Source organism: Anastrepha ludens, chromosome 3 (assembly GCF_028408465.1).
Source record: "Anastrepha ludens isolate Willacy chromosome 3, idAnaLude1.1, whole genome shotgun sequence".
Classification (NCBI taxonomy): Eukaryota; Metazoa; Arthropoda; class Insecta; order Diptera; family Tephritidae; genus Anastrepha; species Anastrepha ludens.
In genome coordinates this window covers 21,804,466-21,826,074 of record NC_071499.1, presented here as the reverse complement: position 1 = coordinate 21,826,074, position 21,609 = coordinate 21,804,466, and the positions used below count along the sequence as shown (strand labels likewise).

Genomic DNA, 21,609 nt, shown 5'->3' with positions numbered 1-21,609 from the left:
TGTACCATAAAGACAATACCAGACCGCACACATTATGAAGGACGCGCCAGAAACTGCGGATCTTGAATGAGAGGCTCTATCGCTTCCACTGCATAGCCTGAAACTGGCACCAAACGATTGTCACCTTTTCAAGAATTCGAACAATTTTCTTGTTGTATAAAACCAAAGAGACTGTGTGTCAAGTTTTTTTACAAAAATGTGCAAAAATTATCCCATGAAATGACGCTAATTTTATTTAAATTTTTGCTAAGTTAATTCCATCGAAATGAAAAGAAAAAATAATCAGAATTTTTTATTTGCCCTAACACTTGATTTAACAAAGTTCAAGCTTTTAGATCTTCGAAATATTTTCGTCAGCAGATGTCAGTATTTCACCGGCTTGTTCAGTTTTTAGAGGAGTAAAAGCGAAAATTATTATATTATTTTTGCCGCTAACTTCTACTGCTTGGATTAGCAATTTTATTGAAAATGCTGGACTTTACATTTTTTTTTTTCATTTTTAACGAAAATATAGAGCAAAATGCACAGAACCTCATTCAGTCGTCTTTTTCGCACAGCTAAGTTGATCCCAGCCCGGTTCATCGGCAATCATTTCTTCATAATCTGCCTATGTGCAGAGATTAAATCAGATAGGAACTTCCGGAATGAGCGAACCGCCATTCTGAGCGACACCAAAAAAGTTTAAGAGTTTAAAAGTCTCTTAACTTTCCTAAAGGATAAACTGAGAATGCTCACGGGCATTCCCACAGACCATCGCAGATTGCGTAGTCAACTGCACATGATCGGGATATGGTCCTCTGACTCTTGTCGTTTCTGTGACCAATCCCAGGAGACACCAATGCACCTTCTCCCTGAATGCAGCGCTATAGTACGGAAAAGGCATACACGCTCAGTCCAACCTCTATATTAAGTTTAATAAGGGGCTGGGTGTGGATGAGGTACTGTGATGAGAAGAGGGCACAAAGACCATCAGATCGAAGTGCAAATATACAATAAATCTAAATCTTATCTGAGCAAAAACTTGCTCGGCATGTCCAGGACCAGTATGGCTGAGAATACATTCTGACAGCCCGATTCAATTCAAATATAGGTTGCGAAAGAAATTACTAGGTTGCTTTAAAAATACGTAAATTAAGAGCAGTTCATTTAACAAAGAACACAGCCCATCTCACACCGCAAGACTCCTTCCTCATGGTAACGTGCAAACTGAAGAAGCTGAGTGCGTCTATGTGACACATCATAGACGTTTTGCAACGAGCTAGCATTTCTCAACGGGCTATGACAGAGAGAAGAGTTGGATAGTCTCGAGATCGCGCTCAAATGCATTGCTTCATTATACGAAAGTTGAGATTGACGGAACATGTTTCCAATGAGGCCACCTTCACATGGGTGGAAGAAATGTCCATAGGAGGCTTGACAAAGCCCAGCAACTTCGCATTCTGCTTTAAATTTAAAAATTTGTTCACAAAATAATATATTAAAAACATTTCCACATTTTCGTTTACCGAAAAAACAAACCACAACAGATTTTGTAGGAACGTAACAAAAAATTAAAGGTAAAAAATAGTGGTAGACAGGGTGAATTTGATCCCATTTGCAATTTTTAAAATAAGCGCCAGTATTATCAACAATTATGGGTGATGGTTATGGAGCCGCTATAGCCGTATAGGAAAAAAATCTGCATATGGTTTTTGTAGATCTAGAGAAGGCCTCCGATAAGGTGCCTAGGCAATTAGTATGGCTGTCCTCAAGAGCTAAAAGAATACCAGAACAATACATCAAACTAATTCAAGACATGTACCACGAAACCCCCATGCATGTATGTATGTACATCTGACGGACTAACGCAAAAGCTCCCAGTGATGATCGGTGTCCCCCAAAGTTCAGCACTCAGCCCGTTGATTTTTAACATTCAAGACAAACCGCCATGGAATATCCTTGATGCGGACGATGCAGTCTTAATTAATGACGGCCTCGCTTGCTTGGAGAAACAACTGTACACTTGGAATGGAATATTGACAAACAATGGAATGCGCATAAATGTGAAGAAAACCGAATACCTGCACCTACAGTTTGGCGAAAAGGAAAAAGGCCAACGAGATGCCCCATGTATTAATGGACAGTCAACAAGAGTAACCACAAGTTTCAAGTGCCTAGGATCAATCCTGAGCGAAAATGGAAACATAGACAAAGACGCGACAAACATAGTTAAAGCGGCGGGGTTAAAGTGGCGCACCCTGACGGGCGTCTTATTTGACAGGAAAATGCCATTAGCGATTAAGGGAAAGTTGTACCTGCGTGAGACCAGTAATGCTGTACGGTCAGGAATGTTGGACAACGCAAGCTAAGCCCAAACGGAAGATGCACGTAGCGGAAATGAGAATGCTTCGCTGGGCGACAGGAATAACGCGCGTGGACATAGTGAAAAACATCATGGTACGAGAAGATATGAAAATTGCACCAATCTCGGAGAAAAGGCGGGGTAAGATGGTACGGAAACGTAATGCTTAGAGACGATGATCACATTGACAAACTTGCCGTGAACTTAACCGAACTAACAAGAATTACAGGAAGACCACAATCGACCTGGTCCTAAATACGATACAAAGGGGCATAAGAGAGCAGCATCTTTTTGATGTAACGACGCAGGACAGAGTAACCTGGCGCATGACGGCAAGAAGGGCCGATCCCAAATAGGAGCAAGGCAAAAAGAGAGAGAGAGGCGTCATACGTCAAGCATATTTGACACTTGTGAACTAGACAAGTAGACTGACAAACAAACAAGGAATGGAGCGCGTAAAGGTTAAAATAAAGATTTCCATCACTCAAAATCATTTAAAATTAGAAGATAGATGGGATTTAGCTTGGCGCACTGCCCCAGGCTGTCGAAGAAAGGAGCACCCAGTGATCTTAACCGTCTAGCTGCCAAGCCCAGACATTTACAGAGAAAGTACTCAACAGTCTCCTTCTCTGAAAGGTCCCCACAGCTCCTGCAATGGGGGTCAAATTTAGAAATTGAATGGCGAGGAGTCCAAAGGACTTTCTGAGACCCTTTGTATATTGTACTGGGGTCAAATGGTTTTCAAAATAGCACATGCGCTTTAGTGAGCAATAATTTGTGCAGTTCCCCTTCTGTCAAAGAGACACCGATGCCGGGGTAGGAGGTCTCTGAGGCAAATTCAGTCCCTTCCTGGCAAGCTCATCAGACATTTCATTTCCCTCTATGTTCCTATGTCCTGGAACTCCAATTAGAGAATTGTTACCTGCACACCCAAGACATTTGATTTCCTTCTTACAGTAGTTTACTAGTTTCGATCTGCACCATGGCGTCGTCACTTGAAAAACACTAACAGTATTCGACAGTTTAAAAGATATACATAAATTGGCTGATTTAGAGAAAACCCCTGCTCTGACTCTCGATTCCATCTTGGAGCCGTCAGTGAAGACAGAGGTGCAAGCTTCGGTGCAGATTTTCCCCTATATCCAATCCTGCCTATTTGGATAGATTGCCCTAGCACGACCCCCAAACTCTAGTTTGCGGATAGAGAGATCTGTTCGAAGTTCGGAGAAATACGGTGTTAACTGCCCGAAAATGCTACTATGTCCCTTGAGAGATTGCCTCCAGAGGTCAACCGCCTTCAACCTGATTGCACTTTGAGCTGCGATGGAAATAACGTACAAGTCGATGGGAAGTAACTGCAAAAGGACATTCAGCGCTGGGGTAATGCCAATGCATGCAGTTCTTTGCACCCTCCCCAGTTTAGTGATATTATAGCCCTTCCGAAGAGCTTCCCACCAAACCAGACATCCATACGTTAAAATTGGCGGTTTTGCGCGTTGTATGGCTTGAGTCCCCATTTTTTATCGAACATAGATTTACAAGAATTGAATTTTATACTGGCCTTCTTTACCCGATTTTCAATGTGCAGCTTTTAATGCAGTTTTGAGTCAAGTATCACTCCAAGATACCTAACTTTCGATGAGAGCGGGAGAACGTGGTTGTTTAATTTGGGAAGTCGAAAGGGTGGAAGTACTATATATATTTTCTGGGAAATAACACCAGCTCCGTTTTGTCGGAGTTGATTCGGACGCCGCAAATGGCTGCCCAGCGACTTTTGTTGGAGGGAGAGGGGTGTTAGATAAATGGGTGTACCGAAAGATGAGCTAGACGAAGACGACCGGTGATTACACTACATTGACAGGGCAAAGTTACTGCAGCCCAGCGACTGAGTACAGCCAGTGACCTATCCAAAATCTCAGCCATGACTGAGGGAAACCGTCCCGATACCTTCAGGACCAAGTCATCGGCGTATGCTACTATCTTAATCCCAGCCTTATTTAGCATTATCAGAACTTCGTCAATAGCAACTAACCAAATGTAGGGGCAAAAGCTCACCACCCCACCCTGTACTAAAATAAAATAAATAATTGGCGCGTACACTTCTGTTAGGTGTTTGGCCGAGCTCCTCCTCCTATTTGTGGTGTGCGTCTTGATGTTGTTCCACAAATGGAGGGACCTACAGTTTCAAGCCGACTCCGAACGGCAGATATTTTTATGAGGAGCTTTTTCATGGCAGAAATACACTCGGAGGTTTGCCATTGCCTGCCGAGGGGCGACCGCTATTAGAAAAATGTTTTTATTAATTTTGCCTTCACCGAGATTCGAACTAACGACCTCTCGGTGAATTCCGAATGGTAATCACGCACCAACCCATTCGGCTACGGCGGCCGCCCCCCACCCTGTACTACAAGTTCAAAAATTGATGTAGGCTCTTTCCCTTTGACTTCAAATTTCGATAACACATTGCGAGCCTATTGCACTAGCAACAGAGAAGTATTATAAAAATGCCAAGGACACCGTTAATTTGCAGGTTCATTCGCTTTGCAGCAGAGAGTTTAACATAATCTTTCTAGGCCTAACTACCTAACGTCTATTCACAAAAATTGACAGTGTGATGTCCCTACAGGTGGGAATTGCTGGAGTACATAAAGACGTTGTTCAACTACAGTGACAAAACATTTAACTACTACATACAACACTGAGTATAAATTACTTCAAATACCTACATATTTATTAGTATTTATGTTTGCTCGCTCACCATTTTATTTTTCATTTTTTCCAGTTTGCCTTCCATTTCCAAGCGATTCTCTTTGATGCGCTCCTCGCTCGCCTGTAGACGTTGCTTAATTTCTTGATATTTAGCTTGGAAAATTTGGTTATCTATACGCAACTGTGCATTGGCCTTCTTCTCTGACTCAGCCAACGCCTCGGTTACGTGCAAACGTTCACGCAGTTGCACGACTTCTACGCTCTCTTCTTTATTGCCATTGCGCAACGAGTCGCGCTCGCCCTGCAACGTTGAAATCTCGTCCGTCTTGCGGCATAACTCCTTGCGAAGTTGCTCTGCTTCGGCTTCGAGTGTGAGCACTTTTTCGTCGCGCTCCGAACGCAAATTGTCACTATTTATTTCGTACTCTTTCAACTTGGCGCACGTATACAAATGCTCAGTTTCAATCTGGACTTTTTCCTCCTTCAACGCACACATATCGATTGCCAAGTTGCGCAATTGTTGATCCAGCGCTTCACATTTCTCCTGTGATATTTGCAGGGCTAATGAAATTTTCGCCAATTGATCGTTTATATTGGAATTCTGCTCTTGCAAATGTTGAGCATCGGTTTGTAGCTTTTGGGCAAGCGCTTCGAATTCGTAGGCGCGTGCCAGCGCTTCGTCGCGTTCGTGAATGGCTTTCTCCAAATCTTCAGCAGTGCGATCGGCACTAATCGTCTGCCTCAATTTGTTTAGCTCCGAGTTGATGGCACCAATTTCGTGATTCAAGCGCACATTGCTCGCCTCGGTCGTCTCCAACGAATAGTTCAATTTTCGTATTTTCTCTTCGTTTAGCTGACGATTTTTATCGAGTTTTGTCAGTCTGGCTGTGGCATCTGCCTCAGCGGTTTCTAGTTTCTTTTTCTCCGTCTCGAGTAATGTCTTAATTTGCTCCAGTTGATTCACCTTATTGATGAGCTGCTGTTGACTGCGTTGCAGTGTTTGTTTCTCATTCTCTAGCAGAGTTTTTTCGCGCTTCAACTTTTCCGTAGCTACCTTTGACGCATTCAACGACTCGTTCAATTTCTCATTTTCGTGTTCAACCTTTGAGCAACGCGCCTGTGTATCACCCAACTTTATAGAAATCTTTTCAATGCGTTTCTTACTCGCTTCTTGCGATTCACGCAATTTCACGTTCTCAGCAGCCAGCTCCTCCTTCTTACTTTCAAGCGTTTGCAATTGCGCGCGCAACAGTTTCAGCTCTTTCTCCGTGGAGTCCAATTTGCGTTCTAATGTTGTGGAATTCTGCAAAATATTCTTCACCATCGACTCAGTCGAGCTGTGCTGCGCGCTGGTTTGTGTGAGCTGCTGACGCAACTCTTGCAACTGCTCAACCAGCGAATCCTTCTCCTGCCGCAACGTATCGCTGCCCTGTATCAAACGCGTAACATTTTCATTGGCGCGTTGCAACTCCATCTTCAACTCTGCTTTTTCCTGCTGCAAGCGTTCCAACGCAGCGGCGGCATTTTGATGTTGCTCTTTCACGATGGCCGATTCGTGCTCCAACTGTACAACCTGTGATTTCAACTTCTCTCGGGCGTCCTTCAAATTATGCAGCTCGCTTTTTAGGCTATCCGTCAAGGCGCTGCGCTTACGTTCGCCCACCAACTGTTGCTGCAACTCGGTGATCTCCGCATTGCGACTGAGTAGTTGGCTGTTCAATTTATCGTTTGCCTTTTCCAAAACCTCAACCGCGCCCTGACGCTTCTGTTCGATTTGGTCGAGCTGCGTATGCAAGTGCGAGATGCCATGCAGCAGGCGATTCAGCGCGATGCGTAGTTTGCCCAGCAGCGTGTCCTTGTCATTCTCTGCCACCTTGAAACACTCATCGACCACTTCTGGCATCTTGTCGCCATCACCCGCCAAGTTATTATGGTTCTCTATGGCGGCAGTGATCTGCTGCAAAATGCTATCGATGTTCTCCTGCTCAACTGACTGCTCGGTCAACATGCGCATCATTTCCGAAAATTTCGTTTGCCAATTGTCGCGCTCGTGCTCCTGTTCCTCTTGCATACGCTGCACTAGTGCTTCCTTTTCCGACAGATCGGTTTGCAATTTGGCGCACAGCTCATTCGCATCTCTGATGTGGTTATTCAATTCGGCACAACTCTTCTCCAATATAATTGCCTTCTGGTCCTTCTCGCAAATGGCTATTTTCAACTGATCCGCAGTTTGCTCCAACGAAGCTAACAAGGCAGATTTTTCTTCTTGTTCGCGCTGCATCTGTGAGGAAACCGACGTAAAATCCTTTGCTAAACGCTCCTTCTCATCGATGGCCTTTTGTAGGCTTTGCTGCAGTGTAGCAATGGATTGCGTTTGTTTTAGTGTCGACTTTTCCAAAGCATTCAATTGGCTTTCAGAACGTTTCAGCACTGCTGTTTGACTTTCGTATGCGGTTTTCAGTCCATTTATGGTATTTGACTTTTCCTTCAGTATGCTCTCGAGTTTTTGTTCGGTTTCATATAGACGCGACTCACTTGCCTTTAGTTTCGCGCACAATTCGTGGTTACTGTTGACCTCCTGCAACAGCTGCCCGTTTATATCGTTCAAAGCGTTATCAGCCTGGTCGATTTTCGCATTGACCTTTGCGTGCTCAGCTTTGAAGCAGTCGATTTCTTGCAGCAGTTTTTTATTTTCGCCTACTACCACTTCCATCTGCTCTTCGAGCGCTTTAAGCTTTTCAGCGCTGCTTTGACCAATTTGAGTCTGCTCCTGCTGCACTGCTTCTAGGCGTTGTACGCTCTCGTCCAGTTTCTTCTTGACCTCTCTACTCTCCTCCAAAAGCGTCTGCAGCTCGTGCTCTTTAGCGCATAGTTCCACTTTAGCTGAGTTCAGTTCCTCCCTGAGCGAGTTGACAACATGATCGTGCTCAACTCCAAGTTCCATAACACGCGCGGTGTGGTCTTCGATGTTCGACTGCAGCGAATTTTCCATCTCTGCGGTTACCTGCTTCAACGCCTCCTTCATGTTTTCTATATCTTCTTCGTATATTTTTAGTTGTGCTTCCGCATGATTCAACTTCAGCTCACTCTGTTCTAATAGCGCTTTGTAGTTGATTTCCAATTCCTCCTTGGCCAGTATGAGGTTCTTCATGTCATCTTCCATTGCCACCATTTTCGAGACTGTCTCGCTGTGTTTAGCGCTCATCAACTCTAATTTGCTATCAAGTGCGAGTTTGTCCTCGTGTAAGCGCTTTGCATTGGCTACCACATCTCCCAGTTTTTGCGCCAAGTTTACCGAGGCATCAGTTTCATCAGCACAAAATAGCACAGCTAAAGCATTGAACGTTTTGAGTGCTGCCCCCAGGTCTTCCTTCGACGCTTTTAATTCCTTTTCGGCCAGTTCTTGTTCACTCTTCAGTTTGTTGGCGCATTCTTCTAACTTATCGCGCTCTTCTGAGATTTTCCTTATGCGTTCATCGCGCGAATTTATGGCCAATTCTGAGTTGTGCTTCTCCGTTTTGAATTCTGTCGTGAGCGTGTCGATGCGCGTCTCCAGTTCGACATTTTTCTTGCGCACTTCAATTATTTCAGCGCCAATCTTACCCATTTCAAATTCTTTCACAGCTATTTTATTACGCATCGCTTCCAAATGATCGGCAGTCTCACGTCTATCCCGCTTGGTGGCTTCGTGCTGTACCAGAATCTTTTCATATTTTTCCTTGAGCATTTTTTCAGTCTTATCATGCGCTTCCAATTCGCTTTGGTAACCTTTCACGCGTTCATTCAATATTCGTATCTCATCCGAATTGCTCGTTAAACTTTGTTGTAACGTTTCGAGTTTCTTTCGCAGCGCAACCACTTCAACATTGAGTTCGTCATTTACTTTCTTTAGCGATGAATTCGTTTTCTCACGTCCTTCTACATCATTTTCCAATTTCCTAATTTGAGCCGTAAACTCATGGTGCTGCGCGGCACACTTATTCTTGTAGGTGTCGTAATCTTTGGCAAGACTCTCCAGCTTATCGACCACTGCGAAGTTTTGTTCTTTTATCTTCACATTTTCTTGTTCATAGCGCCCTAGTTTTTCGTGCATGCGCTTCTTGCCCTGCTCCAATTCCATGTTCATATTATTCAAATTATTCAATTGTTTATTAAGTACGGCAATCTCCTTCTCAAACTCCATTAACCTGCGACTCAGTTCATCGTTTCGCCTTTGTTTAGCCTGCAGATCAGCTTGTAAGGTTTCCGCTTTTCCTTTTTCGTCTTTGAAAAGCATGCCTATGTGATCCACAAATTCGACCAAATGATCGAGACGTTCAAATGGTGTAAACTCTATACTTTCCTGCTCTTTGGCTGTAATTCTTTCCACAATTGTGGAAATATTCAATTCTTGCGCATGCTTCAGCGTATAGGTGCGTATTAAATCGGCAAGGCGTTTATTACTGTTCTTCAGCGAGTCCAATTCTTCGCGCAGTTCAGCATTTTCGTGCTCCTTCTCGCGCAATTGCACATCTACAACGGAGCGTGCAAGATTTTCAGGACTGGTCGAGCTGCCACTGGCATCGGTGATTGGCGAGAATGAAGCTTCTAAATAGTCGGGACGCGAGCAATTCCCTGCTGAACGTGTTTCATTAATAAACTGTTCTAGTTCAAGTTTATTTTCATTTAAATATTTGATGGTCTGCTCTTTTTGCTGTTGGAAATGAAATAATACCATTTTTTAGAGACAAGTTGTTTGATACTCAAATGTTTAATAAAAGTACCTCTAACTCAGCAGTAAGCTCATCGACTTTAAAGTCCAGTAGTGCGATTCGCTCCATGCAAACTACGATTTTTTTATCAGCGAAACTAAGCTGAAATATAAATTTATGCATTTAAAAAATTTATCTATAATCAATATTAAAAAATTATTTTTAGCTACCTTTTCTTGCACCAACGATTTTTCTTCGTTCAGATTTCCGAGTGTTTCAGTAAGATTTGCTATTTCCGCCTCTTTTAGTGTCAGCTCTCTACATAGACGACGTTTCATCTAAGCATTTATAAGAATTACGTGGAGTTTTGAACAAAATTTACTATTAGCTTGTAAATAAGATAAAAAATGTATAATAAATGAAATTATAAAGGGTGGTTAAGTTGTTGTTGTTGTAGCAGTATCTTCGCCCTGTCAGTGTAGTGTAATCACCGGTCGTCTTCGTCTAGCCCATCTAACGGTAGGCCCAGGAAACTAGCTGTTTCGACGGGTTGGGTCCAGGGGGAGAGAGGTGTTAGATGAGTGGGTTTGATAGGGCCTGTGAAAAGGTGGTTAGTGTCGTGCGGGGTGCCTTCACATGCCGTACATATGTTTAGTATGTCGGGGTCGATTCTGGATAAGTAGGAGTTTAACCTGCTACAGTATCCAGAACATAATTGTGCCAAGGTTACGCGGGACTCTCGGGGAAGCTGGAGCTCTTCGTCTGCAATAGGTGGTGGTTGGACTCCCATAACGGCATTCGAAGGTCGGGAGCTTAAGAAGGTGGTAAGGGTCTCCCGATGAATGTCGTTTATGTCCTGTTTGTACACTGTCTGATCCTGGAATGGTCTGTCTGTTTTGTCCAAGAAGTGCCTCCAGATGTGCCTGGGAGGTGGCTCAGGCTCAAGCAGGTGTCTGCATGGGTAAGGCCTACGGTGACACCCTAGCAGAAACTGCTTGCTGAGCAGTTTGTTATGCTCCTTTACAGGAAGCATGTGAGCCTCGTCATGCACGTGTTGTATTGGGGTCATCAGGAGACATTCTGTCTCGGTCCTAATAGCAATATTTTGGCAGGTCTGGAGCTTCGTCCATTGCGTATCACTAATTCCGGGCGACCAGACAGGCACAGCAGAGTTAAGAACCGGTCGGCCTATTGCTTTGAAAGTCGACAGCAACATTTCTTTGTCTTTGCCCCAAGTGCTGCCGGCAAGCGACTTGAGGACTTTGTTGCGATTCTGTACGCTCGTTGCAAAAGCGGTTGCTTTATTTTTCTCTGTTTTGACGTTTGGTCTCGAAATATCACCGACGACGGTGGTTAAGTTTCAAGGGCCGGTGTTGATTTTGAATAAAATAAAATTTTTTTAGGAAATTATTGTCATTTCTCTCTATTATGATAATATTGGTATGGTAAACGTATGGAACAAAATATCGGCCCACCGCGGCGTCGGCGGCACACCTCCATCCGAGGGTTTAATTTTTCGATGACGCTGAGGCATAATTGAGATTCTATGCCGTGAATGTGCCGAATTATCTCATCCTTTAGCTCTTGAATTGTTGCTGGCTTATCAACGTACACCTTTTTTTCAAATAACCCCAAAGAAAGAAATCCAGCGGTGTCGTTGACGTTTAGGTGTGGTTCACATTCAACATCGGCCCTTGAAATTTAACCACTGCTTATAAATAATTATAGTTCCAGCCTTCCTTTTGCAACTGCATTGGGAATACTCTGCTTCTTCTGCATTGCAAAGCAGCTTTCAAATATTCCAACGATTCTTTTTAAGTCTTTTGTTGTTACATACATAAAAGCATACACGGAAAATAGTAAATGCACTCACCTGCTCTCCATCTTTACTTGGCGAACTGCTTTCTGTACTTTGCGTAAGTATATCGTTTCTTAAATCTTGTATAGTTTGCTGCAGTTTTTTATGATCTTGATCTACAAAGCAGTGGAGTTAAATATTTAACAGTAAAAGAAAATAACACATCACATACTTAATTTTCTTATTTTATCCTCATTTTGTTTTATTTGCACTTCCAGTAGTCCCTTCTCATATCGCTCGGTCTCCAATTGAGCCTTTAGAAAGCAAAAATTTCAGCATATAATTTTTATAGTTTGAAATTAAATCCACCCCTCTTTCGATTGCTTACCCGCAAATTGTAGAGCTCTCGCGTTCGCTCCTCCAACATCGCAGACTTTGGTGTTGGTGGCACCATACGTGGACTGCTACTCCCTGAAGCATTGCGTGATGTCCGACATGGCGAGCTCATTCGCGGATATGATGATGAGGGGAGATTAAAGTTATTGCCAGTCGAATTATTGCCGCTCGAGTGACTATCATTACCAGAGCCCCCCGATGTGTTTGCACATTTCAGTGATGTACTCGCAATAACATACAACAACTTATCTCGGCTTATCGACTGACAATCTAGCAATTCATTGAAAAACGCCGCAATATATCGCTGATTATTCACAGACAATCTTTTGCAGATATCATGGAAATTTGTTTCTGGATACTTTACGCAGGAAAAATGCAACAGGAGCGAGTAAGCATAAATGTACTCAGTTGTATTGAGTGTGTTTTCAGCATCCAGCAGTGGCGTGTAATCCGCGTATTGGTCTGGAAGTGATATCAGAAAGTTGAAGAATGTTTATTTATTGTCTATTAAATTATTTATTACCTTTCAGAAAATCAATTAGATTCCCTTCTGGTGCTGTGTTTTTTACCAATTTATGATTCATGCGAAATTTATTGTAGAATTCGTCAATGTCTGTTTGTTCCAGGCTAAAATAGTTACCAGGAACGAACCCGCACTCCTGTATCTGTGTGAATACGAAAGAGCATGAATGGGCATGCAGAAGAAATAAATCTCATGGCTTCATTTCACAACTGCAACTGTGAACTCAATTTTAATGCTTACCCAGTGTAAAAGAACTTTTTTCCAGTTACGCACTTCCATGTTAGCAAAGAATAATTTTTGGATCTTAGCTTATTCCTTCTTTCCTTTTGCCGCCTACCTGACTACCGCCAGGCTCACTTTGAATTTAGATTATAAAATAATTTTGTAATTTTATTTCTTCACAAAACGACAGCACAACAGTAATTACAAACTGTAACACGAATATACATTAACTGACAATTTTTCTGTTCTTATTTATTGCAAGCTTCCGCAAAAAAAGATGAAAATTTACTAATCACTCTTTTGCCGCCTTGGTGCTTTTTCAAAATGTCGGAGTTATTCAGTTTCGATTTCAATCTGCACGTTTTAATTGTTATCTTACGTCACGTTTTATATAGATAATATATTAACAATATGAACTACCTAAATTAACATAATATATTTCTCATGGTAATTTTTCGGATTGTTGAAAATTTCGCAAACAAATCTACCGTTCATAAAATTTTAGATTGAAAGAAAAAACGCAACTGCCGTTAATTATAGTTTCGAATTGTTTGACATTTGGCACGACACAAAACGACGCACGCTCGGCTTTTCATTTCTTGTACGGTAGAAGAACCAGAGCTGTATTCAAATACAACGATACAACTTTTAGGCGAACGCTACACGTTCAATAATTCTCGCGATATTTGGAATAACGAAAAAAATCTAAAGTGATTAGTCACGCGTGCGATGAACATTACCGTTCAAAATTTGTGGCATCAGAATTAATATAATTATTGTGTAGTGTCATTAAAAGTTTTAAAAATGAAACAGGAAAATTTGAAAAGTTTCTGAAAGTTAAAGTAACCGATTTCAAATAGATTTCCTCCCTTGGTATCGTCAACAACCATATCTGAAGAAATTCGTTTTCATTGTCCGTCGTGATAAAAAAAAACGACGTATAGAAACGAATTAAGCAATCATAAAGCATCAATAGTTCTTACTTGATCCACGGACCGTGATACAAATTTCAAAATTTTTAAATATCAATGTTTTACCCCTCACGGTCCATACATATCTCTAATAATTATGTAATTTAAGAATTTGGTTTTCATTTTTTGTTTACAAACAATCGTGTGTATGTTGGTTGGGTTGGTTGGTTTAAGTGGTGATTCTTCTAGAATCCAACTAGCGCTTCCGCACCATTTTGATGCCACATCCTCGTTGTGTGTATGTACACTTGCCAGAAAAAGTATCCGTATATACAGAAATGAAAGCAACATATTAAGAAATTCATTGTAAAAAAAACTAAAACATTTTAAACTTTTATGAGAAATGTTAAATCAGTAATTTTTCTACAATTTCTATATATTTTTCCCCAAGCACATCATTAAAAATTAAATTTTACAAAACAAACATAAAAAAATTAATTTCATCGAAGCTCCATTCATTAATTATTGCGTTTTTAACTGACCAAACACTTCTCATAAAAGTTTAAAATGTTTTAGTTTTTTTTTACAATGAATTTCTTAATATGTTGCTTTCATTTCTTTGTGTACGGGTACTTTTCAACTGAATATTTTGCTTAATATATTGTGATTTCTGCTATAAAAACTTATTAAAATGAAGTGCGCCAACGTTGGTGAATTGTGCCAACGACAATTATTTTTTATTTATTTATTTTTATTTTTTAAAAGCTTAAATAACAATAAAATTGCTAAACAAACAAAAAGATAACGCAGCGCTAGCAACGGAGGCTTTCAGCTCAACGACAATTAAACTAAAGCTTTTCTATGCAGTTTCTTTCAATTGCGCATTCCTGCTATCCTTCATTGCTTGCATTAACCTAACTTAACTTTCCACATGTTCCTGTAATAGTGTGAAGAAGCTTCATAAATGTTTGTGAACGGATTCCTTTCTGGAGATACGATCGTACACTTATTTCAAAGAGTTAATGGGTTCGTTGGCCATTCATCCATCATTCTTCATCAATTCATCCATTTTTAGGAAGAAATTATCTTCAATAATGGATCTACAGTGAACGCTGTTAATTTCTGAATCAGTTGTGAATTTTGCCAAATTTAATACATGGTTTTGCAGTCGTATCTTAATAATAGAATCCACTGTTAGATACTCGTATTTGCAATGATCAGTAGATTAAGGTAAACTGTCAACTCGTACCTACATTGAATTTATTTTCATTTCCATCTATTAAAAGCCGCTTTTGTTTAAGAATTTCATATTATATTATTATCCGACAATGCGTGGTATTTACATGAGGCGATTTTGCAACTAACTTTAAGTTAAAAGCAACAATTTCTTGGTTTAGATGGACTCCCAACTATTAATTTAAAAAAAAATGCTGATAGCCAGCCAATTTTTAACAATTCAACTTTTTGTTCGAGCAACCTTGGGTTTGAGTACATTCTGTACTATATGTGAGTCTATTTCAGAAGTGAAATTGTAACGATTGGCTTTCTTAACGATTGTTATTAAAGTAATAAATTGAATAAAATCCATATTACAAATTTTTTGTAACGCCGAGAGCGTTATACCGCGTTTTAACTACATTTCACTTACTAAAATGGTTGTTTACATGAAAGGCTGTTCAAGATAGATACATTTTTCACAAATAATTTTTGTTCCAACTAATCGCTCGTAAAATCACTCTTTATGACTAAGTTCTTTGCTTACCAATGGGGGTATTCAGGAATCAGGACAACTAGCTTGGTGTAATTGTTTAGAAGCAGGATGGTTGAACAACTCATAAACGTACTGCTTAATAGTGTCTCAACTTTGCAAAAGAGCTAATGAAACAGCTGATTTAGCAAATATAAAATGTAGATATTAAAAGAGTCTGATTTTAAGATTACGTGTGTTTTTTTCTTGCAACCTTATGAAATAGTATCCTTCTCTTCTTAATTTTGCAGAGATGCATTTTGCTAAAAAGCTAAAGTAAAATGTTCTTCATATTAGTTGTGTTACAAAAGAACTGATATGTGTTTTGTTGTTTTTTAGAGCAGATCTTCTCTGTTACCTTTTTAACAAAGTAGATGTTCTGATTCGTGAATGCCACTAAAGCATAATTTTCCAAATACTTTTAACATATCTGCTCTCTTTCTACACCAACTTATGCTCCACATGTTTCGGTCAGCTGATTTTGTAAAACTCATTGAACGAATCAAATATAAAAACAATAATGCCGGAAGAAGTATCAGAGCCCCAAACCAAATTAAAGAAAATTGAGGGTGACGAAAGCCATACGCAAGAGGGGAATGAGTCGAGAAGTGAGACCAAATTACGGGGACCTGGCGAAACACCACCAACTCCTTTAAGCAAAAACCAACTGAAAAAGCAGAAAAGATTGGAAAAATATGAGCAGTTAAAACAAGTTCGTCGGCTAAAAGAGCGTGAAAGACAAAAACAAAAGCGACTTGAGGCACAGGCTCAAGGACTAACAATACGTTCCGGACCTTCACGAAAAGAGTTAAAGAAGCGACAACTCCAGTCGGGGACGCTTAGTATAGCAATCGATTTGGACTACGATGACTTGATGCACGATCGCGACGTGGCGAAATGTATCAAACAGTGCCTGCGTATTTATACAATAAATCGTCGTTCCAAATGCCCTGGTCAGCTGCACGTAACTGGCATCAAAACAGATGGTCGAATTCACACCAGCCTTAAACGAAATGATGGCTGGGAGAACTGGCATTTGAAATATCATTTCGACAAAACACACCAAGATATTTTTCCAAAGGACAACATAGTGTACCTCTCTTGTGAATCGGATACAGTGTTAGATCGTATTGAAGCGGAAGCTGTATATGTGATTGGAGGTCTGGTTGATCATAATCATCATAAAGGTTTGTGTCATAAAAGAGCGACAGAAATGGGGCTACGTACAGCGCGACTACCATTGAGCGAACACGTGAATATGAAAACACGTGCGGTGTTGAGCACATTTCACGGTAATTTAGCATATCAAGACATTCCGTGAAGTAATATTTTACATAACTAAAACAACTGTACTATTTTAGTTTTTGAAATATTGTTGCGTGTTTCTGAAGGCAAGCCCTGGACTGAAGCTATAATGGAAACATTACCTGAGCGAAAAGGTGCTAAGCCTAGAACAAGTTTGGAAGCTACAGCTGTTGAAGATCTGAATGGGAATAAAGAGGAAAAGGATAAAGAGTGTATTGATTCCAAAAATGGTGAGGAATAACAAAATTGCATCAGAATAGTAACTAAAATAAATGTTAATTCTGTAAATTACATCTCACTTTACTGGATTGTAGAGTTAACTATGTGTCTTGTTGCACTGCTTTACTCATTCTATACATTTTATATTTGATTAGATATATTACATACATACATAAATATGTGAATTTTTAAAATTAAATTTTTGTCTCAATCGAAATGTTATTTTGTAAAGGCCATATACACAAGTCGAACACATCATGGCCTGATTCAAAGTCCCTTTTGTAGTTGTAGCACCATAAACATTTCCCATACATGTACGGGGAATGCTGCTGGAGTAACAGTCCTAGGCCGGATATAAGCCCGGTTAACCGGTAATGTAAAACCGACTGTCGGGGTAGGGTAGGCAGAGAACGACAGTCCCTTATTCTGTTCGGTTTGCCTGTTTATATAGCATATAAACACATTTGATTATTGATTTTGTATACTCGTACTTGAACATACAATTCCTAGGTCATTGCTGTCATTTAGAAGTTATACAGCCAAGTCAAATGATTCACATATAAAGGAGCATTTTTGTTTGACTACTGTTCAACATTTATGAATTTAAAAATTTGATTTATTTTTTACCGTTAGGGTGAATATCAGAAGTAGTGATGAGGATAAACAGTTCACTAGACATGGCTAGTTTACTGGGGCGGCAGCCCTTGGGCGGGAAAAACCCGAGTCATTCCGGTAACATAGAACTGGCTGCCATGAGAATGTATCAGAAGAGACCATCAACTCTGAGATGTTATAAATGTAAGGAAAATATTATATCCAAGGTGAAGTCACTGGAGCAATAAAATTTACATATGCTTTGTTTTCGCAATTTGGTGTTTGGTTGTCAAAATTGTAATCAGAATGTAAACAAAGCAACAATAGAAAAATATATCCATTTGAAAAAAAATCAGCTGCTCTAGTAACAACTTGAATACGAGGGCTGTTATTTATATTTCTGGCCAAACAAAGGAAAAATTAAGATTGGTATTTGAAAACGGTTAGTTGTTTTTCAAAATATTCACCATAATCAATACACTTTCGCATTCATTTAAACTAATTTTAGAAGCTCCCTGTGCCGTCACGTTTTTAAATTGTGTGTGATCCAACGCGAACACACCGTTTTTGCCACAAGGTGATTTTGCAAGACCTTATTAATTCACGATGTTACAAAATGAGAAAATAGCTGTCAAGTTACAAAAATTACAATTGAAAGCAAGCGACTTACGCTTATTGCGAAATAATAGGCCTACCAGAAATAATCTGATGTAAGTATTGATGGATAATCCCAATGAAAGTACTGCTGCATGCAAACAAATCAACTGTCTTGTATTGTATCACGGTGCGTCTTCCGAAAACAGTTTCTGTCTGGGCACACAGTAATTTATTTCTGGCTTTCCGAGGACTTTTTCATAGTATGCAATCACTTTTCTTACCCATTGATGATGATATTTGACATTACGGTTCCTATTTAGTTGCTGGAATGCATTTTCTTGTTCTTTGTGCCACACAAAAGCGCAATTTAGTGAGATTATGTAGACTACGAATAATATTTAAAAATCCAGGAGCGAAACGACGTAATACGTGAACACTTCTTGGTCATGACCAATCTTTAACTGACTTAATTCTTTTCTCCCTTGCCTTAGGGAACGCGGGAGCGAGGGAGATCTTAACAATTTCTCCGATAGTCAAGTCGCGATCAAGGCTCTGACGACGCCATGGTGCAGAACGATATTAGTAAATTCCTGTAAGGAGGAGATCAAATCTCTTGGGTGTGCAGGTATCATTTCTCTGATCTGGGCCCCAGGACATTTGAACATAGAGGGAAATGAAATTGCTGATGAGCTTGCTAGGAAGGGGACTGAATTGGACTCAGAGACCTTCTACCCTGTCATCAGCAAGGGGAACTACACAAATTACTTCTTAGGAAAGCGCAGAAAAGATGAAGCTCCATTTCTTCATGTGCTATTTCGAAATCCCTTTGGCCCCAGTACAATATACGAAGGACTGAGAAAGTCCTTTGGGCTCTTCGCCAATCAATTTTCCAACTCGTAGCAGTGTTTACCGCTCACTGGACGATCGACACACACGCGAAAAAGCTAGGGTTACCATTTAACCCCCATTGCAGAAGATGTGGGGACCTTTCAGAGAAGGAGACTGTTAAGGGTTTTCTCTGTAAATGTCCGGGTTTGGTAGCTAGACGATTAAGATCACTGGGTGCTCCTTTCTTCGACAGCCTGTGGCAGTGCGCCAACCTAAGCCCCATCAACCTTCTCTATTATATCAACAGCTCTGGCTGGCTGTAGATATCTGCCTTTTGGAGGTCTCATATTGGTATCAAAAGGGCACTTTATGGCTACTTGAGGAATGTCAGACTGGCACTTCAACCATTTCACCTACCTACCTACCTACCTTGAGGCCTTCAGTTGTTACCTTTTTTCCAAGAAATGTGACTTCTGTTTTAAACAAACCACACTTCTTCGGCCTCAATCGTAATCCTGCGGAAGCAATGCGCCGAAGGACTTCTATGACTGCGTTCTTGTTCCCAACGCGTGTATTGAACAAAGCTGTGACCATCGCAATCTTTGGGTGTATCACCGTATATGCATGTAGGCTGTTTGCTTTCCCCTATTTTGAACAGGTATTTCGGGAAATACCTGCGAGTTGTACACAAATTTACTTGACCGAAATTCCTACTGTTCCATGTAAAAACATCTTTTTTAGCCTAGCTGTCCCTCTGTTGCGCTATCCATAAACGTGTGTCCTCTTATTACTTATTTTAAAATGTAATATCGAATTTCGAATGTATATTGCTGCCATAATTTTTTGAAACCTCAACAAACGTCGTTTACGGATTTCCTCCAACTGTTTATTATTAGCAGCCAATTAATTGTGCAATTAAATTAGCTATTCCTTCTCCTTGTCTCTTTTTCATATCGCTAATAATAATTACACAAACCAAAAACATCGAAAAATTCCATTTCTATGAATAAAAACCTTTCAGTATTGACAGCTGATTGTCAATTTTGCAGTTAATCTGCCATATGTGAACGGGTAGATTAAGTTTTTTGATTTATTTGTAGTTACTGCATATGTGAACGTACTTTAACCCCTTAAGAAAAAAACGCAAAAATTTAATAATTTATTTAATCATTTTCGTGTGCAAATTATTCAAGGCGAATTGAATAAAGAAGGTGGCGTTTTCCCCCAAATGCAGCTTGATTGTTTCCATTGCTTTCGCCTAGTCTTCCTCTTTGCATATAATTAATTCCGCTTCCTTTTGTTGGTTTTTTCAGGCTATTTTGCATCCCGGTGCATTTATTAAAGATGATGGCACGAGACCAACAACAATGTTTTGTACGTTTGATTGTATTGTCACATCAAGAAATTGGCGAAGTATAAAACAAAAAATTAATTCTCCTTGTTTTATTTTATACTGACAGCTACATGGACTCAGCGAAAGAAAACAAACAAATCAGATGATTTACCAACATCACCTTTAATAAATAGATTCGGCTTGATTTTACATCACTAAAGCTCGATTTCTCACTAAATCGGGTACGATTAAAAATATTTTTTCCCCATCGCTAATTCTAGCGAATTTGAGGTAAACACAACGTAAACAAAGAAAACAAAACACAACGAAAATAACAACAATGCAAAAGACAAAGCGCAAATGCGAAGATACATAAAAGCGGACACGAGAGAAGCCAAGCGAAAACATCATGGTCATTCAGTTGTTCTTCGATTTCAGAAGGTGTTGGTTTGTCAAAATTTGTTTTTATAAGTCAGTGCGATTGATAAAGTTTACTTGAAACATCAACGGTGAGTGGAATCTGTGTAAAAATTATGCATAAGGAGGATTTAATATACCAATTAACCAAGCAATCGTTTTATGTTGCAATAAATGGGCAAGGAAGACTGCGTCTTTGAAGGTCGGTAGCTTCGTTCCGTTCGCGTCCCGGGCTAATTCGTCGAGCTCATATCCCCACCGCTCCCAATTCCAACTTTTGCTACTTTGTGTTTTGACGCAATTGAGTTGCTTTTCTTGAGATAAATGCGCAAAAAAAATGTAATTAAGTTTTACGCGTATGTACCTATGTCGTTTAAAATGGACTCCATATCCATATAAAAAAACCTATATATATGCATATGGATGTGTGTATATAGATACGTAAGCGCATATATAAGGATTGCAAATATTTTTTGGGCAGTACGAAAATGAAAAAGAGTTTTTCACTGTACAAAAAGAACAAAGCGACAAAAGCGCATAAGTTGCGCATGCATACAAGTCCAAATGGTCCTACCTACGTACACAAGCGTATATGTATATACATGTGTATGTACATACATATCCACATCTGTAGAGTCTTTGAACCTAATATATGTACGGAAATAGCTCCGAATTAATTTTCGTTGCCTGTATGAGCCAAGAAGGTGCAAGAAGTGCATTCTAAGATATAATTTTTATAATATTATATAATTCACGTTGATATTTTTGGCACAGCTGGAGTGCTACTTCGTCGAAAGTCGTGCTCATATTCGGCAGAAATCAGCGTCATTTATAGCCACCCACAAAGGCGCAACTAACCGATTGATGATCAATCAATTGATGTTTGATTTTCACTGATTTCAACAAAGCTACGAGTACTCTCAATGCTTTTGTGGGGTACAGTGGCAGCGGCTGAATCTACATATGTATATGTTTTCT

General features: G+C 40.1%; 3 protein-coding genes across 6 annotated transcripts in view; 2 read left to right on the top strand and 1 right to left on the bottom strand.

Moving 5' to 3' along the window:
• LOC128857138 (uncharacterized) overlaps positions 1 to 13,226 on the bottom strand; it is a 36,684-nt gene extending 23,458 nt beyond the window's left edge. The window contains exons 1-9 of one of the 4 annotated variants that reach the window (XM_054092733.1): positions 13,101 to 13,224; positions 12,699 to 12,814; positions 12,459 to 12,600; positions 11,928 to 12,397; positions 11,772 to 11,853; positions 11,615 to 11,715; positions 9,972 to 10,079; positions 9,814 to 9,903; positions 5,100 to 9,743 (exon numbers count right to left, since the gene is read on the bottom strand). In XM_054092733.1, the coding sequence (XP_053948708.1) occupies positions 5,100 to 9,743; positions 9,814 to 9,903; positions 9,972 to 10,079; positions 11,615 to 11,715; positions 11,772 to 11,853; positions 11,928 to 12,397; positions 12,459 to 12,600; positions 12,699 to 12,737 (5,676 nt within the window). In that variant the 5' untranslated portion in view covers positions 12,738 to 12,814; positions 13,101 to 13,224. Of the gene's footprint in view, positions 1 to 5,099; positions 9,744 to 9,813; positions 9,904 to 9,971; positions 10,080 to 11,614; positions 11,716 to 11,771; positions 11,854 to 11,927; positions 12,398 to 12,458; positions 12,601 to 12,698 lie in introns of all 4 variants that reach the window. The other 3 variants (XM_054092735.1, XM_054092732.1, XM_054092734.1) reach the window with 3 other exon arrangements.
• Positions 13,227 to 15,778: 2,552 nt separating this feature from the next.
• LOC128857137 (tRNA methyltransferase 10 homolog A) lies at positions 15,779 to 20,269 on the top strand. The gene is made up of 3 exons (XM_054092731.1): positions 15,779 to 16,630; positions 16,700 to 16,873; positions 20,195 to 20,269. Exons 1-3 carry the CDS (start codon positions 15,859 to 15,861, stop codon positions 20,221 to 20,223), a joined length of 975 nt encoding a protein of 324 aa, XP_053948706.1. The 5' UTR covers positions 15,779 to 15,858; the 3' UTR covers positions 20,224 to 20,269.
• Positions 20,270 to 20,570: 301 nt separating this feature from the next.
• Positions 20,571 to 21,609, top strand: part of LOC128857136 (uncharacterized) — a 54,463-nt gene continuing 53,424 nt past the window's right edge. Inside the window, exon 1 of the mRNA XM_054092728.1 lies at positions 20,571 to 20,723. The gene's annotated coding sequence lies outside the window, so the exon portion shown is untranslated. The remainder of the gene's footprint in view (positions 20,724 to 21,609) is intronic.